The sequence below is a fragment of the Haliotis asinina genome, chromosome 6 (assembly GCF_037392515.1).
Source record: "Haliotis asinina isolate JCU_RB_2024 chromosome 6, JCU_Hal_asi_v2, whole genome shotgun sequence".
Lineage (NCBI taxonomy): Eukaryota > Metazoa > Mollusca > Gastropoda > Lepetellida > Haliotidae > Haliotis > Haliotis asinina.
This window is the reverse complement of record NC_090285.1, coordinates 64,943,722-64,968,846: the sequence shown is the minus strand read 5'-3', so window position 1 is coordinate 64,968,846 and position 25,125 is coordinate 64,943,722. Positions and strand designations below refer to the sequence as shown.

General features: G+C 38.0%; 1 protein-coding gene across 7 annotated transcripts in view; it reads left to right on the top strand.

The window, feature by feature from the left end:
* LOC137286139 (palmitoyltransferase ZDHHC14-like) overlaps window positions 1-25,125 on the top strand; it is a 72,695-nt gene that overhangs the window by 32,576 nt on the left and 14,994 nt on the right. For 4 of the 7 annotated variants that reach the window (XM_067817813.1, XM_067817812.1, XM_067817807.1 and 1 more), the window contains exons 4-9: window positions 2,207-2,344; window positions 16,553-16,601; window positions 21,377-21,479; window positions 22,399-22,508; window positions 23,265-23,403; window positions 24,152-24,296. In XM_067817813.1, coding sequence (XP_067673914.1) covers window positions 2,207-2,344; window positions 16,553-16,601; window positions 21,377-21,479; window positions 22,399-22,508; window positions 23,265-23,403; window positions 24,152-24,296 — 684 coding nt within the window. Of the gene's footprint in view, window positions 1-2,206; window positions 2,345-16,552; window positions 16,602-18,938; window positions 19,042-21,376; window positions 21,480-22,398; window positions 22,509-23,264; window positions 23,404-24,151; window positions 24,297-25,125 lie in introns of all 7 variants that reach the window. The other 3 variants (XM_067817814.1, XM_067817808.1, XM_067817811.1) reach the window with 1 other exon arrangement.

Sequence of the window (25,125 nt, the reverse complement as noted above, 5' to 3'; positions counted from 1 at the left end):
CAGTATATTCACACAGTCACATTGTAAATTTATTTTTTGCAGGACCAATATAGTAATTGGAATTCTCTTCATAATCATAAAAAATAAACATTACGAAACGGCATTAGTCAAATGATTCCTGACCCGTCAACACTGAACCAGTTTCAAATCAAACCATTGTCTGCACAAGCAATACAAAATATGCTGTTGATAAAACCAACTTGAAACCAACACTATTAAAGTTGGCACCACCAACGTATATTAAATCTCTCATATTTCCCAGTGATGCTAGTTCTTCATGATAACACATAATTGCTGGTGTATAACTGGTGCTGTTATATTGTCTAGAGACATCTACAGGAGCTCCAGTCACTTCTACCAAAGAATATGGAAATACAATGCCAATGTCATGCATTATGTATCAGTTGTAGCCAACGCACTGACGTTGAACATCAGGATTAACATGATAAACATGTTGGCCGATTAGCGGTCATGGGGTTTGCTTTTTTATGAGTGTAAAGTATTGGTTTATTTTGAGCAATTGTTTAGTTATTTTTGTACTGTGATTGGCTTTTTCACAGTTGCCAGGTATCAGTGAAAGGAAGATACTATTTTATTACTGACCAGAGTATAAGGATATTCCGAAAAATTTGCAATGTATTAGAAAAATATCAGTGTCTTACATTCCTTGTATTGGATGTTTATTTGTGAATTTCTTCTCACTGAAGCTATTGCTACCATTTCCAGTTCATCCATTTTTGAGGGATTTTATCATTGTCATTTGCTGTTGTGTGTAGAAGTACTTTCTTAAAGTACATTGAACGTCAATCATCTAGATATTTAAAGATAGTACCAGTACTTAACTACTTGATGTTGCTGTCTGTTTGGTTGGCATGGAGATGAAATGTCAGAAGTATGAACCAAGGAGCTACATTCACATATACAAACCTATGGCTAGCTATAGAAGTGTAATAACCTTAACATGACTCTATGCTGTATTTTATGTTCTGATAAGAAAGGAAAATTACTTAACAGAGAGAATGTCATACTATTTCAGCAACTAAGAAAACAAGAATCCCAACAAGACCAGATTCCTTGTTTTGTCAGAGTGTGTCGCTGAAAACACTTTAGGTAACTCCCACGTGGAAGGCTATTTGTTGCTGTTGCCACTACTGTAGTGGATTAAATGTCATCATTTAAACTTTCTGTTATATTGGAATTTGAAGGAACTCATTAAGTGTCTTTTGTTCTGTCTTTACATGATGACATACACAATACACATAGTCCTGCAGAACACAGATGTTACATCTGAAACCCGTGAAGGTCCCGGGGTAGAATAGGCCTTCAGCAACCCATGCTTGCCATAAAAGGCGACTCAGCTTGTCGTAAGAGGCGACTAACGGGATCGGGTGGTCAGGCTCGCTGACTTGGTTGACGCATGTCATCGGTTCCCAATTGCGCAGATCGATGCTCATGTTGTTGATCACTGGATTGTCTGGTCCAGACTCGATTATTTACAGACCGCCCCCATATATCTGTAATATTGCTGAGTGCGGCGTAAAACTCAACTCACTCACTCACTCACTGTTACATCTGAAACTCCAACAGTGAAGGGCTACATATGTCTTGAAATACTGACACACCTGACATTTTACAAGAATTATTTTTTTGTAATAATTAATTTTTTGTAATTATGATATCTGTACATTCTTAAAGGATACCATGTCAGTCCATGTCTTTAGCCATGCTGTCACCGTGTCATGGTCTACTGGACCACATAATGGTTTTTGAGTTGAGGGTTTGTTGTTACATCACACCCAGCAGGATTTCAGTTATATGACGGAGGTCTGTAAATAATCAAATCTGGACCAACGGTCCAGTATTTGACATAATGATAATCACAGTTGGGATACAATGACATGTCATCCAAGTCAGCAAGCCTGACTACCCAATCCTGAAAGTTGCCTCTTCTGACAAGCATGGTTACTTAAGATCAGTGCTAACATGGATCTTCACAGGGAGCATGGGTTTCTGAAGACCAGTTCTAACATAGATCTTCACAGGACTAATCTGAGCTTTTTAGACCAGAAAGAATTGTCCTTAATGACCCTAAAATTGCAGATGATCTTTGATTGATATATTCTTAGAATAGTAAAACCTTTGAATAATAGAAATGTTTAGATAATAATGACCTTACAAATAAATTGTCTTGTTCTTTTTGTTTCAGAGCGCTTTGACCATCACTGTCCCTGGGTAGGCAACTGTGTTGGCAAGAGAAACTATCGCTATTTTTACCTCTTCATCCTGTCGCTGTCAATACTGTGTATTTACATATTTGCCTGTGTGCTTACACATCTCATACTAAGTAAGTATTTCTTCATTGATATGTCTTGTCATATATGTATTTGATCAGGATCTGCTGGGTTTGAATCTATTGAACCTAATTATTATCCATGGTATATTCTTTGAGTGTTGTTCATGCAAATTATACACTGTGACATAACTGAAATATTGTCCTAACTCACTCTGGCAACTAAGAGTTGTTAAAAAAGAAGACAATAATTGGCAACGTTTGTGTTTTGAGATTAGTTCCAGTAGAAGTTGTCTTTCTGTGCTAGTACCATGTGGCCAAAAGATAGTGTTCAAAATCGGCTTCAGACTGATGAAAAATCTGGCTTTTGTGTCATTTATTAAGCTGATACCTGAAATATGGCTGTGTTTGTGGGTGTGTCCCTGCATTCATTGGTTCCTGCAACTTTCCAGCTGACAGGCACAACAAAATCAAACCCACCTTTGAAGATAAAGTGCAACAAGTACACTAATAACAAGATCCACTGGTTGTAAAAACTAGGTTCTGTTGCCAAAAAAGATGCATTTTCTCTGCAGAATTAGCAGTTTAGATGAAGTATTTGTGTTTAAATTAGGGAAAAATAGATGCTTTATTCACTGTGTCTTTATCAATTTGGCTGGAGGAGAGCTTTAAAAATCTATACAGTTTTGTGCAAGATCGATACAGTGACCTGGTAAATTACTCATTAAATAGAGGAAAGAGCTATTTTGAAGAAGTGATCTTTGCCGATGCTGCATTTATTTGGCCAAGGAAAGGATGTTATAATTTTCCAAAGGATTTTCTCAAGAGACCCCATTTACTCCAGTATTAATGAAGACACCCCTTTTGCTCCAGGATTTACTCCAGTATTGACGAGACCCTTTTCACTCCAATTTTGAAGTTGAGACCCCCATATACTCCAGTATCGACAGTGAGATTTTCCCCAGTACTGACAGTGATACCCAGTTTACTCCATTGTTGACAGTGAGAGTGAGAAAAACCCAATTCCACATGAGTAAAATGTGTAAAGGCCTTATCTGATATCTCCTGCTGTGATATCTCTGGAATATTGCTGAAAACAGTATTTACACATACCAGTGTTAGGTGACTGTTGTGGTGTGGACATGTAAACACTTTGTGTGTACAGGGTTAATAACAAATATTAGTTCTGGATTTGGGATGTGTTAATGTCAGTGTGAGTGAATGTCAAGAAAGTCACATTTAAAATTGGACATTTACGTAAAAGGCAGTTCTTTTGCAGATTGGTTTGGCTAATTATCCCACGCGTTGAGTGCAAAACAGACTATATAGGATTAGGCTCTATCTGACCATACGTTGACTAGATTCTTTTCATGTTTGATACCAAAGTTCATCACAGTATGAGAAAGTTACCTTGACCTTCATTTCAAGGTCAAAAGGGGATTTTCTTCACTTTCAACACCAAACTTATCTAGGGAAGGCATAGGGTCCGGTCAATTTTGGTGACCTTCATATAATTTTCACGGTCATGGTGACACTTTGAAGATTTCAGCATATTAACCTGCATGTTAAGATTGTCAGCGAGATATCTCAAGAACCATTGAATGGACTTTCTTCATATGTGACTGTCTGACCAAATTTAATGTAAGGGCAGTGCAAGGTCCAGTCGATTTTGGTGACCTTCACATAATTATCAAGGTCACAGTGACACTTTGACGATTTCAACATATTAACCTGCATGTTAAGATTGTCAGCGAGATATCACAAGAACCACTCACTGACTTTCTTCGTATGTGACACCAAATTTAATGTAGGCAGGTGCAAGGTCCAGTCGATTTTGGTTAATCTCACTTAATTATCGAGGTCACTCTTTGACGATTTCAGCATGTTAACCAGCATGTTATCCTATATTTGCATATTTCATACAGTAACACATTCATGTCAGGGTCAAAGTGAGTCTTGAAAATATTTGTGTGTTTGAACTACTATAAAGCGAGATATCAAGAGAGGTTGACTGGTCATGATTTCTCTGTTGACATTTAACTTCATCTAAAATTACAACCTTCACCTTCATTACTTTCTAAGTCTGAGATGATGATTTGTGGTGGGGGATTATGACACTTTAGTGGCAATGCTTGTTTGTAAATTAGAAACACATTTGTACGTCTGGTAGTAAAAGTGGTAAAGATAAAAAAGTACTGATTTGGAAAAACTGTTTATGTTGGGCCATGTTGAGTTGATAAGATAAATCTGCATATGTACCAGGCCTTGCTCATGTCTGTTTGTGGTGTGGTGGAATGCCCACAATCAAACCAGAATAAGACATTTTAAGTGTAAGTGTCACATGAGGGCTTGTGACGTAACTGTGTGTAAAATATTTGATGTGTAGGTTCCTATGCCCACATAGGCATAGTTTCAGTTCAGTTTCCAGAACACCAACTGTCACCATAAATGTCCTGAAGTTAACGTATGCTATAGAAACATGTCCTGTCTAATATGACAAAGTAATATACATGATGTTAATCTTAAATTAAGATTCACCTCTAAAAATATGGCTGCTTAGAAAATTTATGTCCCAGGTATTATGTTACGAGGAGTATCAGATTGTATTCCTTCATTTCAATTTCATGGCGTGTTCCTTGTAAAGCCAGTTAAGCACAGAGAAGATACTGAAATACATAGGACATTCACAGGCAGCCAGATGTGTTTCAACGGACATGACACACCTGAATCCATCATTTTTAGAAACCCTGATAATACAGTGAGGACAACAGTAGTATCCCTTGTTCCCCGTTTTCTCATCTTCCTAACGAAAATGCTAACATTCTGAACTGTTGACCTTGCCAATGTATTTTGGTCAAGACATGATTTTTTCACAGTGTGCGTAATTAAGGTCAAATTGATTTGGTGGTCTTACAGTGTGTAAGGATTGTGGAGCATGTTTTGCATGACTTCATTTGGACAGGAAGGCTTTGATTAGAAGCAAGTAATCATAAGCATAGTTCCTTGATCAGTCTTTGCCATCCAACCTTGAGATGATTAATTCTTCAGGTGTCATTACCTGTGCCTGGTGACACTGATGAGGAGGTATGATTAGTCCAGGTACCATACACAATTAGATAATGGCTGACGGCAGAGGGTGTGCTTTAAATAATATCTCTTTCAGAAAGAATTGGTATGTGACAACAGGCATTAAAAAAAATATCTATAGCAATAACAAATAAGACAGTACAGCAACCCTGTAGAAAAGGAAATTATACATATTCCCAAAACTGTCAGAGAAGACATTAGAATGATATAATTATAAAATAAAAATATATAACGAAGTCTTGCAACATCTTTTTGGTGAGGTTGATATAATAATTTGGTTATTGTAATGTAGTTATATATAGTTACATGTTTACAAAATCAATAATTCAATATTAATATTTTCTTGTAGGTTTTAATTTCCAAACAACACGGTTTTGATGTTAAAGTCTGTGAATATAGTATCATATTGATATCACAGAAAATGTTGAAAAAATTCAAACATTGGAATAAATAATGTAGGCTGTGTTTGTTATGACAACCACGGATGCAAGTATCATCCCTACATCGTCTTGGATGAACCTGAAAAGTCTATGTGTTTAAATGGCTACAACCTATCCTAAGTTACAGTGAATAATTTGATGAAATCTGCTTCATTTTCTAAATCAATTTTGGATGTTCTAAATTCTTCAAAAAGTTCTGTACAACCATATTGATTATCCAGTCCAAAATAACAGAAGGCTATAACTGTGTATAGTTCAGTGCAGCAGTGCGGGTTCTGGACTGTCTGGATTGCTATAGTATTAGTTCCACTAGTGGTCTGATAGCTATCTCAGCATTGTGTTGGTTCACTTTCTATGGAAAACTATTTTGTGATATTATTGATGATTACTTCAAAATATGTTGCCAGTTTCATATCATCATAGTATTGAAGGACTGATGCATTTGATGAATAACTTTAGATGAGTTTTACAAATTTGCTTAAAATATTGAAAGATGTTCTATCACATGTAGATGAAAGTGTCGTAATGCCATTTGTATCCACCACTGTGATCACTACAATACAACTCCGTGGCAGAGCCATTAAGTCTCAAGACCAACAGGATAAAAACATAAGTCTCCCATCTCAAGTCCTGATATTGACATTTTCTTCCTTTCTCTAGTTAAACCAGTCTCTGGTTACAAGTTAAGTTTCCTCTACTTGGATTACTGATAATTCTTGCTGCCACAAAGTGGTTCTAGCACCGTCACAGACATGAATCTTCATACATAGCTATCAAGGAGCTGCAAGCTCTACCATTACACGTCTTTTGTTGATGGGGTCACTTGTGACAAGTGCTGGGATATGACAAGAAATCATTAATGGTGGTGACAGTGGCTCTCAGACATCTTTGATTTTTGAAAATTGGAAAATCTGCTTATGAGATTTTGCTAATTGAAGAAATAAGAAGTAACAGTAATTGTCACAAAGTATGACAGCCATGTAAAGAATCATTGCTCATAACCTATACATAGATACAAGGTCTTTAATTTAAGCATGTCATATATGATTGTGATTGCCATGTTATAGACAGGTTTCTACCTGAACTTCCACCTGACTTCACATCCATGTGTCAACCAAATATGCCCAAACCAATAACCTTAACTTTAAACAGTATGCTATTAAGACAACTCGGAGGAAAGGGACACTGAAAATCCCCTACCAGCATCCCCACAATGGATACCCCTTCACTGCATCCCCACACTGGATACACCCTTAAAGCATCCCACAATCGATACCTCCTCACATGATTCTAAATCTGGGAAAAGTCCAGCTTGAGGGTGTTTGTTGAGCCAGTGATGAAACTGGGTCCTTTTTGTAGATGAAACATGGCATAGTTTGTTACAGTGATTGATACCACATCCTTTGGTGAGATGTAATAGCAGTGCCTCTGCTCAACTATTGATCTGTGTTGTTGTCTCCCATACTTTCCTGTAACACGTCTCTTTACTTGACACACTTTGTTATGTTCCCTGCAGCAATTAACCATGATTCGTGGCATTTGTTTTCTAGGTTTTATTTTTTGTTCAAGGGAAGTCTTAGTAGTTTGGCTGTTGGATGCAGCTTGCTTGTGAAGAAGTCCTGGAAACATTGGCTGTGATGATAAAGTGTCCTTTAGCTTGCTGATGTTTGACACGTTGCATGCTGGTGTGACTCAATGTCAGACCAAGGAGGAAACAGCAAATTGTATAGTCTGCTTCTGTCACTGAATGGTGATGTACAGCATGTGTAAGAAGTCCAGCTAGTTGGTAAAGAACTTGTCTGGGAGTGAGTGAGTGAGTTTAGTTTAACGCCGCACTCAGCAATATTCCAGCTATATGGCGGCGGTCTGTAAATAATCGAGTCTGGACCAGACAATCCAGTGATCAACAACATGAGCATCGATCTGCGCAATTGGGAACCGATGACATTTGTCAACCAAGTCAGCGAGTCTGACCACGCGATCCTGTTAGTCGCCTCTTACGACAAGCATAGTCGCCTTTTATGGCAAGCATGGGTTGCTGAAGGCCTATTCTACCCAGGGACCTTCACGGGTCACTTGTCTGGGAAAGGATGTAGATTAGATAGCATATTTTCAGATTACAACTGAACGGTTTCAGAGTTCTTGTATTGAAAAATATATCTGGTGACAGATAAGATGTGGGGGTCAGATGCAGGAACTCACTGTAAGTGAGTAAAGTACAAAATTTTCATGATGTTAGGTTGTTTATCTGTGTCAATATGCAAGAGCTGGGATCATCTTTGTGCTAAGCTTGCTTTTTGGACTGGTGGCAAATGCACTTATTTCTATCAGATATTAGCTTTGTTGACAGTGATGCTGGAAGTTGAGTGAACAGTTTCTGAAATTTGTTGGGTGTACTTGATGAATTTACAGTTCTGTGACTGACATAACATTCACACACATTAGAATTTATACCTCATCATTCCTTTGATGAATGTGTAGACACAAGAATGGCAGATACGTGGATAGGGCTGATGTACCCTCAGTCATGACATTCAGGCCAACATTTCAACCCAAAAGACAGGCTGTAGGAAAACACTGTATAGGATCTCATAGTTAGTTTTGGTTTTCACATCCCCAAAATGATAATTGAATGGTTCATTAAGTTATATCTTACCTCACACATAAATGTCACTGTGTGATTGGCTGAGCGCTGTTCTATTATTTTCAATACGCCTTGTGTACAAGTGAGGTGCGTTGCAGTACACCCCGCTGCCAATAGCAGCTTATTCGGTGCTTCACTGTAGTTATGTTGTTTATCTAGAATAACATTAAATGACGCATGATGCACGAAAATTACCGATGTTTTGCGAATGGAAGAAGGGAGATAACTCCAAATGGGTTTTTCTTGTGTCATCTGCAAAAGCTAGCGATGGCTATGAACACATTTGACTCTCACTGCAATAAATATATTTTGACAAAACGTTCAAACATAGTCTGTGTGAATACTAACAAGGGGAATTACATCGTGGCGACTTTACTAAGACAATACCTACAGGGAAAAACAACAAGATGCAAGTTTCAAATCGCTTGATTAATACAGGTTGGCTAAAGTGTAAGATCCGATACCCATGCTTTAAACAGTTCAAAATTGACATTGAAGTGTTCGGTAAGATAAATACGTTGTTCACCTCAGGGACCATTGATTGAGGTACCCTCCCTGATTCCAAAGGGCAAGGGGAATATAAACAAACATTGAGGGTACCTCAACCCATGGTCCCTTCGTTACCAGTGAACAATGTTTATTGTGACTGTGCTTATTGTATTACATTGATGGTAAGGTTTTTCATGCTAACACCTGGTTTGTCTCGTCCAGATTTCTTCTCTTGAATACATTATTGCTGATGCTGCATTGTCAACATTCAGTCACCCTGCTTAAGCTGCATACAACTCATCAGTATCCAGGTACACTATTTACTAATGGATACAGTAGCGTTTAACTTCCGATTGCTTAAATATCAGTTTGGCACAGCTGTTTTTAGAGACCCGTGAAGGTCCCGGGGTAGAATAGGCCTTCAGCAACCCATGCTTGCCATAGAAGGCGACTCAGCTTGTCGTAAGAGGCGACTAACGGGATCGGGTGGTCAGGCTCGCTGACTTGGTTGACGCATGTCATCGGTTCCCAATTGCACAGATCGATGCTCATGTTGTTGATCACTGGATTGTCTGGTCCAGACTCGATTATTTACAGACCGCCGCCATATGGCTGGAATATTGCTGAGTGCGGCGTAAACCTCAACTCACTCACTCACTCACTGTTTTTAGAATATGTAACTTCCATAACTTCCGTATCACTCTTTGTCAGCCTGTGGCTGCATGAGGGGGTGGTCCCTCATGTACAAGTTAATTCTGTCTGTGAGCAAATTTGACTACTGCAATTAGATTCTGGTGGCCATCAGAAAGCCAGGAACTTAATATCCTTGTCTCTGCCCAGTGTTTATGCCAACTATGAATGTCCTAGGAAGCTAGCAGGATCAAAGGAGGAGTAGAAAATGTTATTAAATCACACAAGGTCATGCATGTCATGGCCAGCCTGATAAAGTGGTTGGGGCAGACGCCAACAGAGCAGATGTCCAGAATGCAAATGGTTAGAATACAGACCATATCCAAGCCTTCTTTGATGTTTCATTCATTTGGATGAATACACGATGAAGTGCAATAGAAATGTAACCTGATTTAGTAAGGTTCAATAATATCTTTTATCTTACCTCACACATGAATTGCACTTTCTGATTGATTAAGCACTGTTCTGTTATTTTCAATGAACCCTGCTTACAGGCAGTGTATTATTTTCAGTGTACACCGCTGAGAATTCTGAACTCTCCTGGTGCTTCATGGTAGTACTTCTTTGTCTCGAATAACATTGAATCATGCATGAAGCGCAGAAAGTACCGATGTTTTGCGATTGAAAATAGATGGAAGTGAGATAACTCTAAATCTGTTTACCTTGTGTTGTCTGCAAAATGGTAATTCACCTCGCATTGAACAGAAGTGCTTCAAACAGTTTAAAATTAGAATTCGGGTGTTCCGTAAGATAAATGCGTTGTTCACTGGTCACTCGGGCCTGCGAGCTCGATGAACGTAAAACAAACCTCAAGGGTACATGAGCTCAAGGCCCCCTCGTGACCAGTGGACAACTTATGATGTGCACATGAAGGCTAAGGGAGGTATAGTTTGATCTCCATAAGAGCTAATATGATTTGATACATGAATTTGGATATTTGATATTGTAACAGTGGCAAAAGAGGAAAAGTATGCAGCCTTTCATGTATTTTATCGAAATTGAAAATTCAATGGACAAATCACCTCCCTAACGCCAGTAATGTTTTAGCGAAGTTCTGAAAGGTTGGATGGCAGTACAGTAAGAGAAATGGTCAAATATAGTATTTCCCTTAGAAATTTAAAATGTGCTGTTTTAAAGTGGAACTTATCTTATGTTAGTTTTCAGTTAGTCTGTGTAGTAATATTAGTGAGGAGCAAAAACTTTCACATTCTCAGAATTTGGTTGTTGGTTATACTGTATGCCTTGGCTGAATCACTTTGTACTTTAACACTCTTCCCTGTGGATCATAAGTGGTGGAAAGAAGACAACACTATACCATTGTTCTTAGAAGGAAACTCATAACCTTGCATCTCCTGCAGAAGCTTTGCTTGATCTAAGAGTTGGTTAATGATGATTGTTTGTTGGTGTGAGAGTTGGTTAATGATGATTGTTTGTTGGTCTGAGAGTTGGTTAATGATGATTGTTTGTTGGTCTGAGAGTTGGTTAATGATGATTGTTTGTTGGTCTGAGAGTTGGTTAATGATGATTGGTCAGTCTCTCCTGGCTTCCGTGGCAAAGTTTTAAGAATTCCGCCGCAAAATTTAGCAAATTCTGCACCCCTTTTTTCAATATTCTGCAAAACATTCTGCAGTTAAAACATTTAGTAAAAACATAAAAACAACAAAAACATTATACAGACCTTCATAGTTTAATTCTCGAACACAGATATTAAGTTAAGTCGACAGTACATATCACATCTTGAGTAAGCTTGATGACAAAGCACAGACAGCTTTTTCTGTGTTTGAGAATTAAACTCTTGCTGAAAGTTAATTCTCTCCTCTCATTCGTAACTTTGATGCAGACGAACAACTTCCGCTTTGATGCAAATAACAATTTTATATTTAAACGAAATCTGAAATAATTTCCATTTTCAAATGATCGATTTTGAGAACATAATTGCAGTGTCAAATTCATCTAATTTTATTTGGAACATGCCTAAACTTGCTTTATTAATAAAGTATCTTTGATCGTAATTATTTTGAAAATGTTGTCACAATAAATATGTCAGTTCGTTTTATGTGTAACCGATCCTACTTCTGACATTAACTTTAATTTTCATTTTGGCTGTCAGTCAGTTTTCACTCAGTCTTTAAAATAAGCAAATTCTGAGGCAGAAAAGTATCAAATTGTGCATGGATTCTGCACAAAAATGCATTTTCTGCGGACCAGACGTTTTTCTGCATGGAAAGGTAAATTCCGTGTTTTTTTCTGCAACTGCGAAATTGCGGAATCCAAGAAGGACTGATTGGTTGTTGGTTGTTGGTTTTATCCCGGACAGTATATGTGTCAGTATGCCATGTTGATCTCAAGTAATGTTTTTAGTCACTGGTTCTGTCCGCTACAGACATATATAGTCTGGTTCATAATTATTGAGAATTTTTCTTCTTACTTTGAGCTATCCTAACACCTCAACTGATTCACTGATACTTAAAACTAAGTAATGGTATAAGGGAGGTAACTCTTCTTGGCCTACTGAGTATAGTACAATTAGAGTTACCTCCCCTGAATTTGTAGCAGACGTCATTTTCCTCAGCACTGTCAACAATGTCTGCTGAAGATAAAAGAAGGTTGATTTTTGAGTTGTGTAATCAAGGAATGGATGATGTAAATACATTGGCAGAGAGAACAGGAACTCCTCTTTCTACTGTGTATAGGATTAGGAAGAATTTTAAAGAGGGAAAGGATTTTGGGCACCAGAAAGGAGCAGGGAGACCCAGAAAATTGGACTTCTCAGATCGCGTCCGGCTGGGAATTTTAGCGTCTAAAAAGCAAAGGGCAAGCATCTCCAACATCAGGTATGAAATGATAGAAAGGGGATCAACAGTTGTATCAAAATCTACAGTTAGAAGAAATTTGATTGATCTTGGATGGGAGAAAAAGACTGGAATTCCTTCTCCTCTCATGAAACAAGAACATAAAGACAGGCGTGTTGAGTGGTGTTTGGCACATGAATACTTTGACTGGGAAACTGTGATTTTTACTGATGAAAGCTCAATATGGGTATATCCCAATAATGTGAAAATATGGACAAAGTCTGCGTCAGCACCGTTGTATCGACGACCTAAATACAGCCCAAAGTTTCATGTATGGGGAGGCATATCCTTATTAGGAACGACCCCGCTGTGTGTGTTTGAGGGTAATCTGACAAGTCAACGCTACACTAACATATTAGATAATTTTCTCCTTCCAAGTGCACATGTGTTTTATGGAAATGACTGGCTTTTGCAGCAAGATAATGATCCTAAACACACCGCAAAACATGCCAAGCAGTGGTTTCAGGAGAAAAATGTGACTGCATTACCATTTCCTGCATATAGTCCTGACTTAAATCCCATTGAGAACATTTGGGGGATGATGAAGGAATGTGTGAATCAAAAGGGGTTGACAAAAATTGAAGACATGAAGAGAGAAGTGGTCCGATACTGGGACAGCATAACTCACGAGACACTAACCTCTCTGATAGGAAGTATGCCTACCCGTCTTAGACTGTGCAGTGAAGCTCAAGGAGACTTGATAAAATATTAAATTGTTACCTACACAACATGAAAAGGTCAGTTCACTTTCACAATACATTCAATATTATCTGATTTGTTCTCGTTTAATAATATGAAATGCTTTAGCTATTCTCAATAATTTTGAACCATACTGTATTTTTTTGTACATGCTATCGTGGAATATTGCCACAGAAACATGCTGCATGCTGCAAGCTGGGTTCTGTTTTTAAATACTCTCAATGGTGAAATAGGACATATACCTCATAATTTTATCAAATATGGATGAAATCAAGCGTTGGATATGTTGTGATGCTAATACCTTTATTCCAGAGTTAGCAGATACTGCCTGGTAACCAGGCAACCCAGTCTGCAGTAAGGGTGTGGCAGCTGTCTGTGATGGGTGATAACTGAGATAACAACTTCTGTCCAGTCTCAAGTCTTAAATACTCCTGATGTCATTAATAAATCAAATGACTGCTCCTTCTAATGAAAAGAAGTTGATCTGAAACATGAAAGGCTGATGGCCACGCCATGCTGGCCACATGGGTAGGGGAAAGATTGCTGTTATTTGCCTACTGTAATTGTATTGAAACTGCTTGCAGTGTTGCCAAGGTATGCTGATCATTGTCAGTAAACTTAGGGCTAGGTAATTGTATTCTTCGGTTTAATGGATATGAAAGAAATGATTGCTAACAATATCAGGGACAGACATATCTCAGCCTGTTGGCAGTTTTGCTAGTCAAACCCAAATGGTTTAATGATGTGACCGCTAATCAAATGAGGGGTGCTGGAAGGCTGTAGGTGTGCAGAGAAGGTGGTGAAACTGCAAAAGCCTGTCTTGAGAATGCCAAATTTGACAGGAATGATCCACATCATCAGTCTGATAGGCTTTGATTAGAAGGTGGTGGAGGAAATCTAGGTGTCAGTCTGTCTGCAGTTTTGTTAGTGGATTGATATCCTGGTCTAGGCCATTTCACTAATTGATGGACATATGAACGGTCTCACTAGACACATCACGAGGTCTTCTTCAGCCAGTGTTTGGTCAGGTCTCACATTTCCTTCGGGCAGATGGATGGGAGATGGTACAGTTGGCTTCTGTAGAAGCAGTTTCAGTCATGGAAGTTCTTATATTTTGAGTACATAGTAGGCAGGAAATATTCTGTTCTGTTCTTGCAAGGTACCAAAGCTTATGGCACTGTTTGTTGGTTTGATATGTTTGAAAGGGATCTGAAAAATGGATGAGAGACTTGTTTGGTCGTTGTCCTTGTTATGGAGTTAAGTATGTTATTGATACTGTATGTGGGATGTATTGTTAATGGATGTGATATATTGTACATGAGGTCCCATAGGTTACACTGGAAACCGTGTCACTGAAACCAGCATCCATGAGATGAAACTGTGGACAATGACATTGTATTTGAAATGGTAGTAGAGTAGTGTAGACACTGAGATATTTGCTTGGCCAATGTAGAGAGTTTTTAAACTGTAGAAAGTGCATTTATTGTTTCATTTGTATATTGATGAAGTAAGGAAAATGTCATTTTCAGACAATTCATTGATGATATGTGAAGAACCACAATTCTGTACTGGCCAGTTACCCTAGCTTCGAAGTCGCATCTCCAGCACAGTGTCAAACTGCTTTTAGCACAATCTTTGACCAATGTGCATCAGCACTACAAAAGCTAAATCATGGATTACACCTTTCCTCTACCGACTGAGGAGTTGGTAATCTGATTACTAGCCCCAATATTGAGCTGGGTGTCCACTCTGTACAGCTAACACAATGCGGATGTTATGATAGTGCACTGAAAGATGCACATCTCTGTTAACTGTGTTACGTTTCCTTTCCCAGAATCCGTGATAACATGTCCCACTCTAACCATGCAGCATCTTCCTGTGAAACACTGAATGGCAGATAGCGTGCTACAAGGATTGGCAAGTAGTATTGATCCAGCAATGCCAGATGGATGGTTCCTGGAGTCCGTCGGCGCTGCTGCGGGGGAAGGAGAATGTGCGTCATACACTGTGCAGTCTGACATCGCAATATGCCACCCTCACAGGATGCGTCATCTTCAAACTCACGTCCTTCTCCAATTGCCGAACAAGCAGAAATTCAATTGGAACCATTATAATAAAGCCTGGGGAAGCTATTTAACCTGTTTAGTGACGGTCAGCATGATGAGGAGATAGTGAACCGGCATTGTGACCTGTCTTGCATTCCAAATAGCATTGATTGCATGCAATGGGTAGGCAAATTGAGACCTTCATCACTGATAGGAAGCAGTCGTCTCGCTAATGTCGTACAAACCAACTCAAGTGGTGGTTCTCGCCAAGCCAGTTGAAACGTTTTTGTCAAAGAAGTGGTCTTTGAAGGAAATAGTTGACATGGTGGTATATAGTTTGAGGAGAAGGGCTTGCTTACTTGTCTATTTCCAGTTCCTTGTATTAGTGTTGATACTCTCCCATGTTCGTTTCAGTTTGAAGTTTATGGACCCTTGACATGTGTTAATATCTGCTTGGTATATGTTTTACCATAGGATTACTTGTATGGCTCAGAGACTGTTGACTCTGGGGAAATAGCAGCCAGTAGAAAACGGTCCTCTTCTTCATCATAACTGGCTGTATGTAATAAAACCTCAAGATATTAAAATCACAAATTAATATTAAAATCACAAAATCATATTAAAATTCTTCCAGCTGAACTTGTTTAGTAACAAACGGTAATTCATCACAATAGAGATTAAACCCACTGAGTCCTTGTCATTTTGTACATGTTGAAGGAGTGCTGGTTTATATAGAATTACAGGCTTTCTCAATATCTAATACTGGTTGTCACTTATCCAATATTCTATCATTAAGAAGACAAATTTGATCTTAAACGTAGGTCCTGTCAATCAGTGGTACCAGCTAGATGAGAATGGATGAGACTTTAAGCCCTATCGTTGAGGGTTTTATGGTATCTTATCACCAAGACAGTGGTGACTTCCGGTTTTAGCTTCTTTGATATTTCAATGTGATGTTTTGGTACAGACCTTCTACACTGATGGGGATTGGTGGGGTAGCCCAGTGGTAAATGTGTTAGCTTGTCATGTCAGAGCAGTTGGTTCAGTTCCCTGTAGGAACATTAATGTGCTGCTGTGATGTTGCTGGATTATATCTAAAATCATTAACCTTATTAACCCATGCCACATCCAAAACCTCAGCTGACTGCAGACAGTGCTTGTCTTAGACCCTTTTACTGCATGGTTGAATCCATCCCTGATAATCAATGGTTTGCCTACTCCAAAATGTAGACTAGAACCACCATGTTATCAGAATGCTGTTTCTTTTGTCTTCTTCTTCAGTCAACTTTTTCATTTATGTTTTCTTTTTGTTACAGGAGCCCAGCATGATAACTTCCTCAATGCGATGAAAGAATCACCAGCAAGATATCCTTTCACAATGTATCAACTGACCATTAGTAGTACTCCTGTGGAACACTGTACAAGGAGGCATACATTGTACAGGGCAGCTTTAGGACATGGTGCAAGCCAATAGTTAATGTAGATTGTTACATCAGTGTACATTGTCACAGGGTCAGTTCATTCTTTGCCATGCATTTTCGTTATGGAGGCAGTGATAAAACCTTTCATCAGAGATATTTAACTACATGAAGGGGTTATAGAAAAATGATCATGAAGAGTAAGGGCATGGTACACATGCTTAAATAAGTAATTATAATCAGGATGAGTAATGTGAATGTCGATATGATAATACAAGTATTGAACAATATTTTCATGTCCACACTTGTTTGTGATGACAGGAATACAGTTTTAAAAAATGAAAGCTGATCAGAATGTCTAAATAAGTTCCCTTTCCATTTAATTTGATAGAATATGAAAATACCCAATTTGTTCAAATTCATGAAAGTTTATCCATCACTGCACATGAAAGAGGCAAACCTCAGCTGACTGACGATTTATCGCAAATTGATTCTAAGCATGTCCCTGAAAAAAGTGTAAATTGGTTTTTGGGTCATTCAGTTGCAATAACTTGAGAGGTAAGCTTAAACATGTTGATAAGAACATTTTAAATGTGGATTTAAAAAATTTAATGGTCTTCAAATTCAATGAAGTAGCTGATTTTTCACCTTCTGAATAACTAGTGCACCAAACAAATTTGTTTGTGTATTTTTGAAGGACAGTGGGTAGTTAAATAGAACAAAGTCAATAATGTTAAAAGGTATTTATCACTCCTCCATCGCTGGCTTGGCTGGATTCCAGAAAGAACCTACTTGCGCGGGAGAATGAATGCTTCTTAGCTCAATGGTGGCCGAGTGGTCAAGCTGTTAACTTGTGGGGTGAGTGAGTGAGTATAGTTTTACACCACACCCAGCAATATTGCTGCTATATGGCAGCAGTCTGTAAATAATCAAGTCTGATCTAGACAATCCAGTGATCAGCAGCATGAGCATCGATCTGCGCAATTGGGAACCGATGACATGTGTCAACCAAGTCATTGAGCCTGACCACCCAATCCCATTAGTTGCCCCTTATGAGAAGCATAGTCGCCTTTTATGGCAAGCATGGGTTGCTGAAGACTTATTCTACCCCGGATGTTCACAGATCAGATGATGTTGGACTGGGTTTCATTTCCATATGGATACAGTATCTGAAACCCATATCTAGTGCTCCCTAATATAATGTGCCTGGAATGTTGCTGTAACACTATACTCACTACATACTCTATTCCCTCCATCAAAGGGGCGGGTGAATATGTAACCTACATTGCTCAGAAACACTTAGCAACAGAATGGTGTCATCTACAGTTGAACTAAATTTGTTTCATTAGGTTATAATGTCTGTAAATCTTCTAAGCATGTAAGACACATACTACAAATACAGTAGTTATAAAATTAATAATACTGCTATTGATTATTGTTTGTTGCTTTATTTCTTATGTAGCATAATTTACATATTGCACTTAGGTATAATAACAATACCTGCATATTGACCCAGTCTGCTGTTCTGGGTTTCAGTTTTGCAATAATAATGTAGTATTCTTTGGCCATGTCTGATGGGCAATCATTGGTTTTCATCAGAAGCAGCTTATCACAGATCACTTGTATAATGAAGACTTAAATGTGTTTGATATTTTTCAGTCTATTTTCATGGAAGATGTCAGTAGTACTTTCATTTTCTTTTCAAGCTGATTAAATCTGACATTTTAATCCTATGTCATACACTTCAGTGGTTGAAATGAGGCAATGGGTCCATGTCATTACGCTAATGATCGTAAGGTTAAAATGTATTTGATTCAAATACAGCAGAAACAAACTTAATGGGCCAAAGGACACCCGTGGATTTTCTACACTGTCGCTCTGCGTGAAGATCTAACAGACCTTTGTCTGATCACATGAATTTCTATTCAGCCATTCAGCATGAAGGCTTCTGGTGTATATTTGATCATTTTTGTTATTAGTGTGTTTGTATTTCGTGTATAAAAACAACCATACATGGCTTGTTCCAAATGGATGAAAGTAAAAGCTATATTCACTTACTGACATGGAAAGGTCAAAAAAGGAAGTTAACTAGTTCAATAACACATGCATGGCTGGGGATGAAAGATCACTCAGGAGTCCCCAAATACAACTGAAGGTTTGTCAGATCTTCGCAGACATTGATACGGATATTGTATACATCATAAATATTGTTTCAGTATGAACATCATATTCTAACAAAAATTGATTTCTGCTGTAAAACAATATTTCCTTGACCACTGTGAACCATTGTGGAGGCTATTATATGTTTCTTCTCAGTGTGGTCAATAATTGGTCTTGCTGGATTTCACACATACCTGACCACTTCAGAGCAAACCACAAACGAGGATGTAAGTTTACCCTAGGTGTCGTCACGCTTGATTCATCCTCATCCTGCATCTGTGTTGCTGTGCACTGGAAGATTCTCAATGTATTCATTTGATGGCTTAAGTTTGATTTCTGTCAGGCATGCAGTTGTTTCTGATTGGTGTCCTCATTTTTCAAAGACAGAATGTGTTTCAGGAAAATGTTTTAAAGGTTTTAACTAAATACTGAAAAAAGGGCAAATGTAAATTGTTAATGAGCTTAACTAAATCAAATGGTTGATGCAGATCCTTGAAAATTTATGTGTATTTGCAATAGTAATTATTAAAGAATTTAGGCTGGACATTATATAGCAACACCAAGTGCTTGTATCCAGTTTACAACAGGTTGGATATGTCTTCTTTATTCAAACTCTCACTTTTTTCAGACTTTGGTATCTCACTGAATTCATATGAAATCCAGAAACCATGAACCTAAAACTGCAAAAAATATATAACACAACGTTTTAGAGAGCTCATAAATTTGTTTCTACATTGCTCTTACATGTACATATGTGTGATACATGCTAATAATCCATCTGTCAAGTTTTTTTGTGGAATTCTGTGGAGATTGATATTATGTACGTGTCAGATCATTAATGGTACTAAAAAAATTGTCCGGACATCTCAATGCTTAAAGTAGATCTGGAGAAGAAACTTTGTGTTCTTGATCTTTTCTTGCTTTGTCCAAACAACGTTAGAGCCAAAATAGCTCTGCTTGAAATAGACACAAAGGGAGACAAACCAGCTACATTGTATTCCAGATTGTAACATGAAACTGCAGACAGTCTCAGTTTCACTGTCAGTGTGCAGAGAACGCTGATCTTAAGCACCATTTGATCAAGATGGATTTGTCATGATCTATTTTCTCTGGAAGAAATTTGAAACCTATGTTTCTTCTTTTGTTGTTGATAGGTGTTGTTTTAAATTCTTGATTAACATGATTAGAATAGGTTTTGTATTTATACAAGTATTTTTAACAAAATTAGTCTGTTTACAAAGACTGTGACCTGTACATGACTTCCAGTGCTTCATTTACTTCTGAAAATACACTTTCTTGCCGTCATGTATTCCTAAACTGTATGTTGATTTGAGAAATTTAATACACTGTGCAGCTATTTTTGTTTATTTTTTACATATATATATATACATTGTATGTACCATGTTATTGTACATCCTAATCACTGTGCTGACTTTTGTATCTCATAGAGGGGTGAAGGGGTAGCTGAGTGGTTAAAGCGTTATTCGTCATTCCAAAGACCCAAGTTCAATTCCCCACTTGGGTACAATATGCAAAGACCATTTCTGGTGTCCTGTGTTGTGATATTACTAAAATATTGCTATGAGTGGGGTAAAACAAAACTCACTCACTCATCTATATCAAAGATATTCAGGGTCTTGTTTATACATGCTCAGAAGACAATACTCAACTCCAAATCAACTCCACATGGCAGAGAGAATTCCAAATTTGAATCTATAAATTTTCTAACTTCTAAGTATTAACAAAAATAAGAACATCAGAAACAAAGCTCATTTTGGACAGTTTCACTACATTTTTCCCAATTTGCCAGTCAAAGGCTCTTTGTTTGAAATCATAGATAAATCCCAGAATATGTGGGTGTTCAACATGTGATATTGTCAAAATAACTCCTGTGGGTGGTACTGCAGATTCAACAATCCTTTGTGTATTATACAAAGTGATATTTTTTTATATATTTTGATATTTCACTCATAGTGACACATGGGTGGGTGGGTATATTCACTGTCGATTGAAGTTGATTGATATTTTGTTCTGCTCATTATGATATTCGCAGTACTAATACTGTGGGGTGGGTGGGTTGGCATGGTGGTTAATGTGTTCGCTCACTACGCCAAACACTTGGGTTCGATTCCCCACATGGGTACAATGTGTGAAGCCCATTTCTGGTGTCCCCTGCCGAGATAGTGGTAGAATATTGCTAAAATCATGTTTAGACCACTTGTCCCAAACAAGTATAATTCAGGAAAAACAAGAAACATTTCCTTGTGGACTGCCACTTGGCAGAATAACAACTTTACTTGATGATTGGTGCAATTTCAAAATGATTTCCTAACCCTGGTGACTAAGATTTCAAATAGGCACTGCAAGCAACAATAGATATAACTGAGGTCTCACACTATTGCAAAAATTGGATTAAGTGAACTTGATTAAGTCAGACAGAAGTGAAGTCACTTTGTTGTCTGACTTTTGAATCATGGAATCCTTCAATACATTATCTTGGTTTGTAGTTGATTGTGTTCTGTTTTGTCTGATTTGCTGGTTATTTTCCTTAACACTATTCACTGTGATAGAGGCAGTGATCTGCTTCTTCTCTGTGTTCTCTGTTGTGGGCTTGGCGGGCTTTCACTCTTACCTTGTCTCTACCGAGCTTACCACAAATGAAGATGTAAGTAGCACAGACCTAGCCTGGGACTGTACAGGCATTATCTGGTGTGTGGTCTTGAGGACATTTGGTGTGTAGATGTATGTATTGATTTATATATTGTATCTGCATGTCCGTGTTGCAATTAATTCTTGGTTTCATTCGTAATTTCCCAAAGCAATCCAAAGCAGGCTCAGTGTGCATTAATTTAACTACTATTTCAGGCTTTAGGGGATACTATGGCAGATACATGGTGAATGTTTGATGTTGATGTATCATTAAGCTTACATGCAGCATTCAGATTAATCTTGTTTAGCTAGCAATGCTATAGGCTCTGTCAATATGTGAGGTGGCTATGCCACTTAAAATTGTAATTCATAAGACTGCAGTTATGTAAATATATATATCATTTTTAGATTACAAGACTGCTTTCTTGAAATTTTATTATATCATTCAACTCGGGCAATTCACAAGACATCTACTATATAAAGTGTATATATCATTTTAGTCTGACAATTCACAAGACATCCACTATGTAAAGTGTATACATCATTTTAGTCTGACAATTCACAAGACATCCACTATATAAAGTGTATACATCATTTTAGTCTGACAATTCACAAGACAACCACTATGTAAAGTGTATCCGTCATTTTAGTCTGACAATTCACAAGACATCCACTATATAAAGTGTATATAGCATTTTAGTCTGACAATTCACAAGACAACCACTATGTGAGGTGTATATATCATTTTAAGATGACAATTCACAAGGTAACTGCTGTGTAAAATGTATATTTCATGTAAGACTGACAGTTGCCTAGACCTATGATAGATCATATTAAAAGACTTACAATGGACAAGGATCTACAACTGCTTTGTGGAATTACCAAGGTCCTTTTTCCGTGACTGCAACCTTAGTTTTTGTTACACTCTGTTTCAGATTAAGGGTTCCTTTACAGCCAAGAGGGGCCAAGAAAACTTCAATCCCTACAGCAAGGGCTCAATATTTAGGAATTGTATGACAGTTCTTTGTGGACCAACCCCTCCGAGGTGAGACAAGGGATGTACTTGTATCATATCATGCAGAAGATATTCAGCATGTTACAGTGAAAGCAGGTTTACATTGACACTATATTTTTTTCCCAACATATATATACACTTCATTTTATCTAAAAAAAAGATTGGATATTGTTTCATAACCAATTTATTTACATATGCCCCATGGTTTCCTAAGGAAGAATGCGTCATGTAGACCTCATTCCTGGTTGTGAATGGGCAACTATTTTGGGTTATCATGGTTGGAACTGGTTCCTGCCAGGTTAAATGTAAGGTTAAGTGCAACTTAAGGAATGGTCAGTGACATGGTTGAATGTGTGTCATCATTCCATGCTGGTGTTGATTGCTGCTTACAGTATCAAACACTCTGTTAGATTGGTATTTTGGAAGTCTGTGAGCTACAATAATACAAAGATTCTTTATAGATGACAGCTTTTTTAATACTTGCTTGACAATGGCATCAGAGAATTAAAACCAAAACACCACAAAAAGAAGTTGTCATCCATTTAGTATGTTGCCTTTACTGATATTGTTTGATTCTCTGCTCCAGGTTTAATTATTACTGGTGACAGACTTATCATTATTGGCTCGTGTTGTATTATGATCTAACAAACACACTTAGGTTTTTGAATAAGCACCTCTGAAAATTCTTGTTTTTGAATTTGTGAGTGTGGAATTAAGGAAGAAAGTAAAGGATTCAGTATTTCCTGTATATGGTAATATATCTTAATATGGGCAATATGTTTCTAGCTTGCTAGATCGCCGTGGATATGTGGTCCCAGACAGTTCACAGGTGCATACAGCCGATGGAGAGCTACCTGTGAAGGAGAGTAATGCCGTCAATGTACGGCATGAGTACTATGGCTCAACCAATATCACACAACAAAAGGTAACAATCCAGTACTAGTGTGTCCCCTCTTGTCTATCTCTTTAAGGAAGTAGTGGCATCAGTCTACATTTCTTCACTCAGGTGTCATCGTAATGTGTCCCCTCTCCAAGACAGTAGTGTGTATCATTCATCAGTCATTGGGGATTTGTGTTGAACATGGGTCCCCCTTAGCCCAGGTACACTGACTCAAGAATTAGACGTTCCTGGGGAAGTGGGGCAGCCTATTGGTTTATGAGTTTGCTTGTCATGCCAAAGACGTGGCTTTAATTGCCCACATGGCTACAATGTGTGAAGCTCATTTCTGCTATTCCCAGTCTGATATTGCTGGAATATTGCTAAAAATGACCTAAAACTAAACTCGCTCACTCATGAACTTAGATATTCCTCTTGAAGACTACTCCAGAGGATGCATGTGGCCTCATTTTACCAGTCCTCGTGGCTTTGTTCAGTGAGAACTGGTGTAGATGGTCTTAGTGAATGAGGACTGTCATTGTCCTTGTCCTCAGTATAGTTTAACAACATTGGTGTAGATGACTGGCCTGAAACACTGTTATAGTGTATCACTTGGCTGATTCCACATCGCGGCACCTTAGGGCAAGGACCTCACATAGAGAGTTTGTCTCCCTCAGGTTTCTTATCAGAGTGAAAGATGAGATATTAACGAGATTATTCTGCCCTGACATTGATTTTTTCCTTTGTTTGTACTGAGCTTCTTCAGCTGTGATAGTGTGGATTGTTGACCTTCCAGACAAACAGCACTGGCACCAACACAGCAGGGGAGCCGGTAGTTGTTGCAGACAACATGGGAAGCACGGCCCCTGTCACCAAGCACGACATGATCAGCTATCAGGGGCCAGACGGTACTATCAACAACAAACTTCCACCAATAAATGGTGGGTATCCTGTACATACCAGTGTCACATAACAGTGTATGGCATAGTCTTAACATACTCGGCTGTTTGTCATTGCTTTCCTTAAAAGTTACATGATCGTTTCAAACTCCACAGGCTATTTTTCCAGAGATTTGAACCCACAAGGGTATTAATGATATAACCCCATATTGCATATCATGGAAGTCTTGGTGGCTGACCGGGGTAGGCTGTTGACGTAGTGTGCTGGCGATTAGATGCCTGACTCTGAGGGTGCAGGTTTGAATCCCAGATGGGACTCAACCTAAAAATACTAGAATTCGTACTTTCTAAGAAAGTGAAATCCCAAATATGACATCTGTTGCATATCATAGTCGAAAACAAAAACTGGCTACCTCAGATCTCACTACCTCTGTCCTGTATGGATATTTGATCTTGGATGATCATATCGATCTATAGAAACAGAAGTAATTTAATCAACAATGAGATGTGCATAAAAGATAGACTAGGGACATTTTACAATCTTTGCTTGAATTTTGCTAGCCATTGGTTCATGGGCAGACGGCTATTTCTATTGCCACACAATTCAAGAATGTATGGGGTTTTTTAAACAGATTTTATTCCTGAAAAAAAGAATTGGGTACAAGTTACACAACTATGAACACCCTCTCCATAGTATGTACATAAATATTATTTACATTTATTATGCAAGATGGACAGACAAGAACAGAAAGATGGGAAAGAGTAGAACAATTGTTATAATTAATTGTTATAATTATAACTCTTCGTGGTTGGCAAACATGTGTTTGAACAATTTTAAATATAATTTGATTTATGCGAACAGTCAGATCTG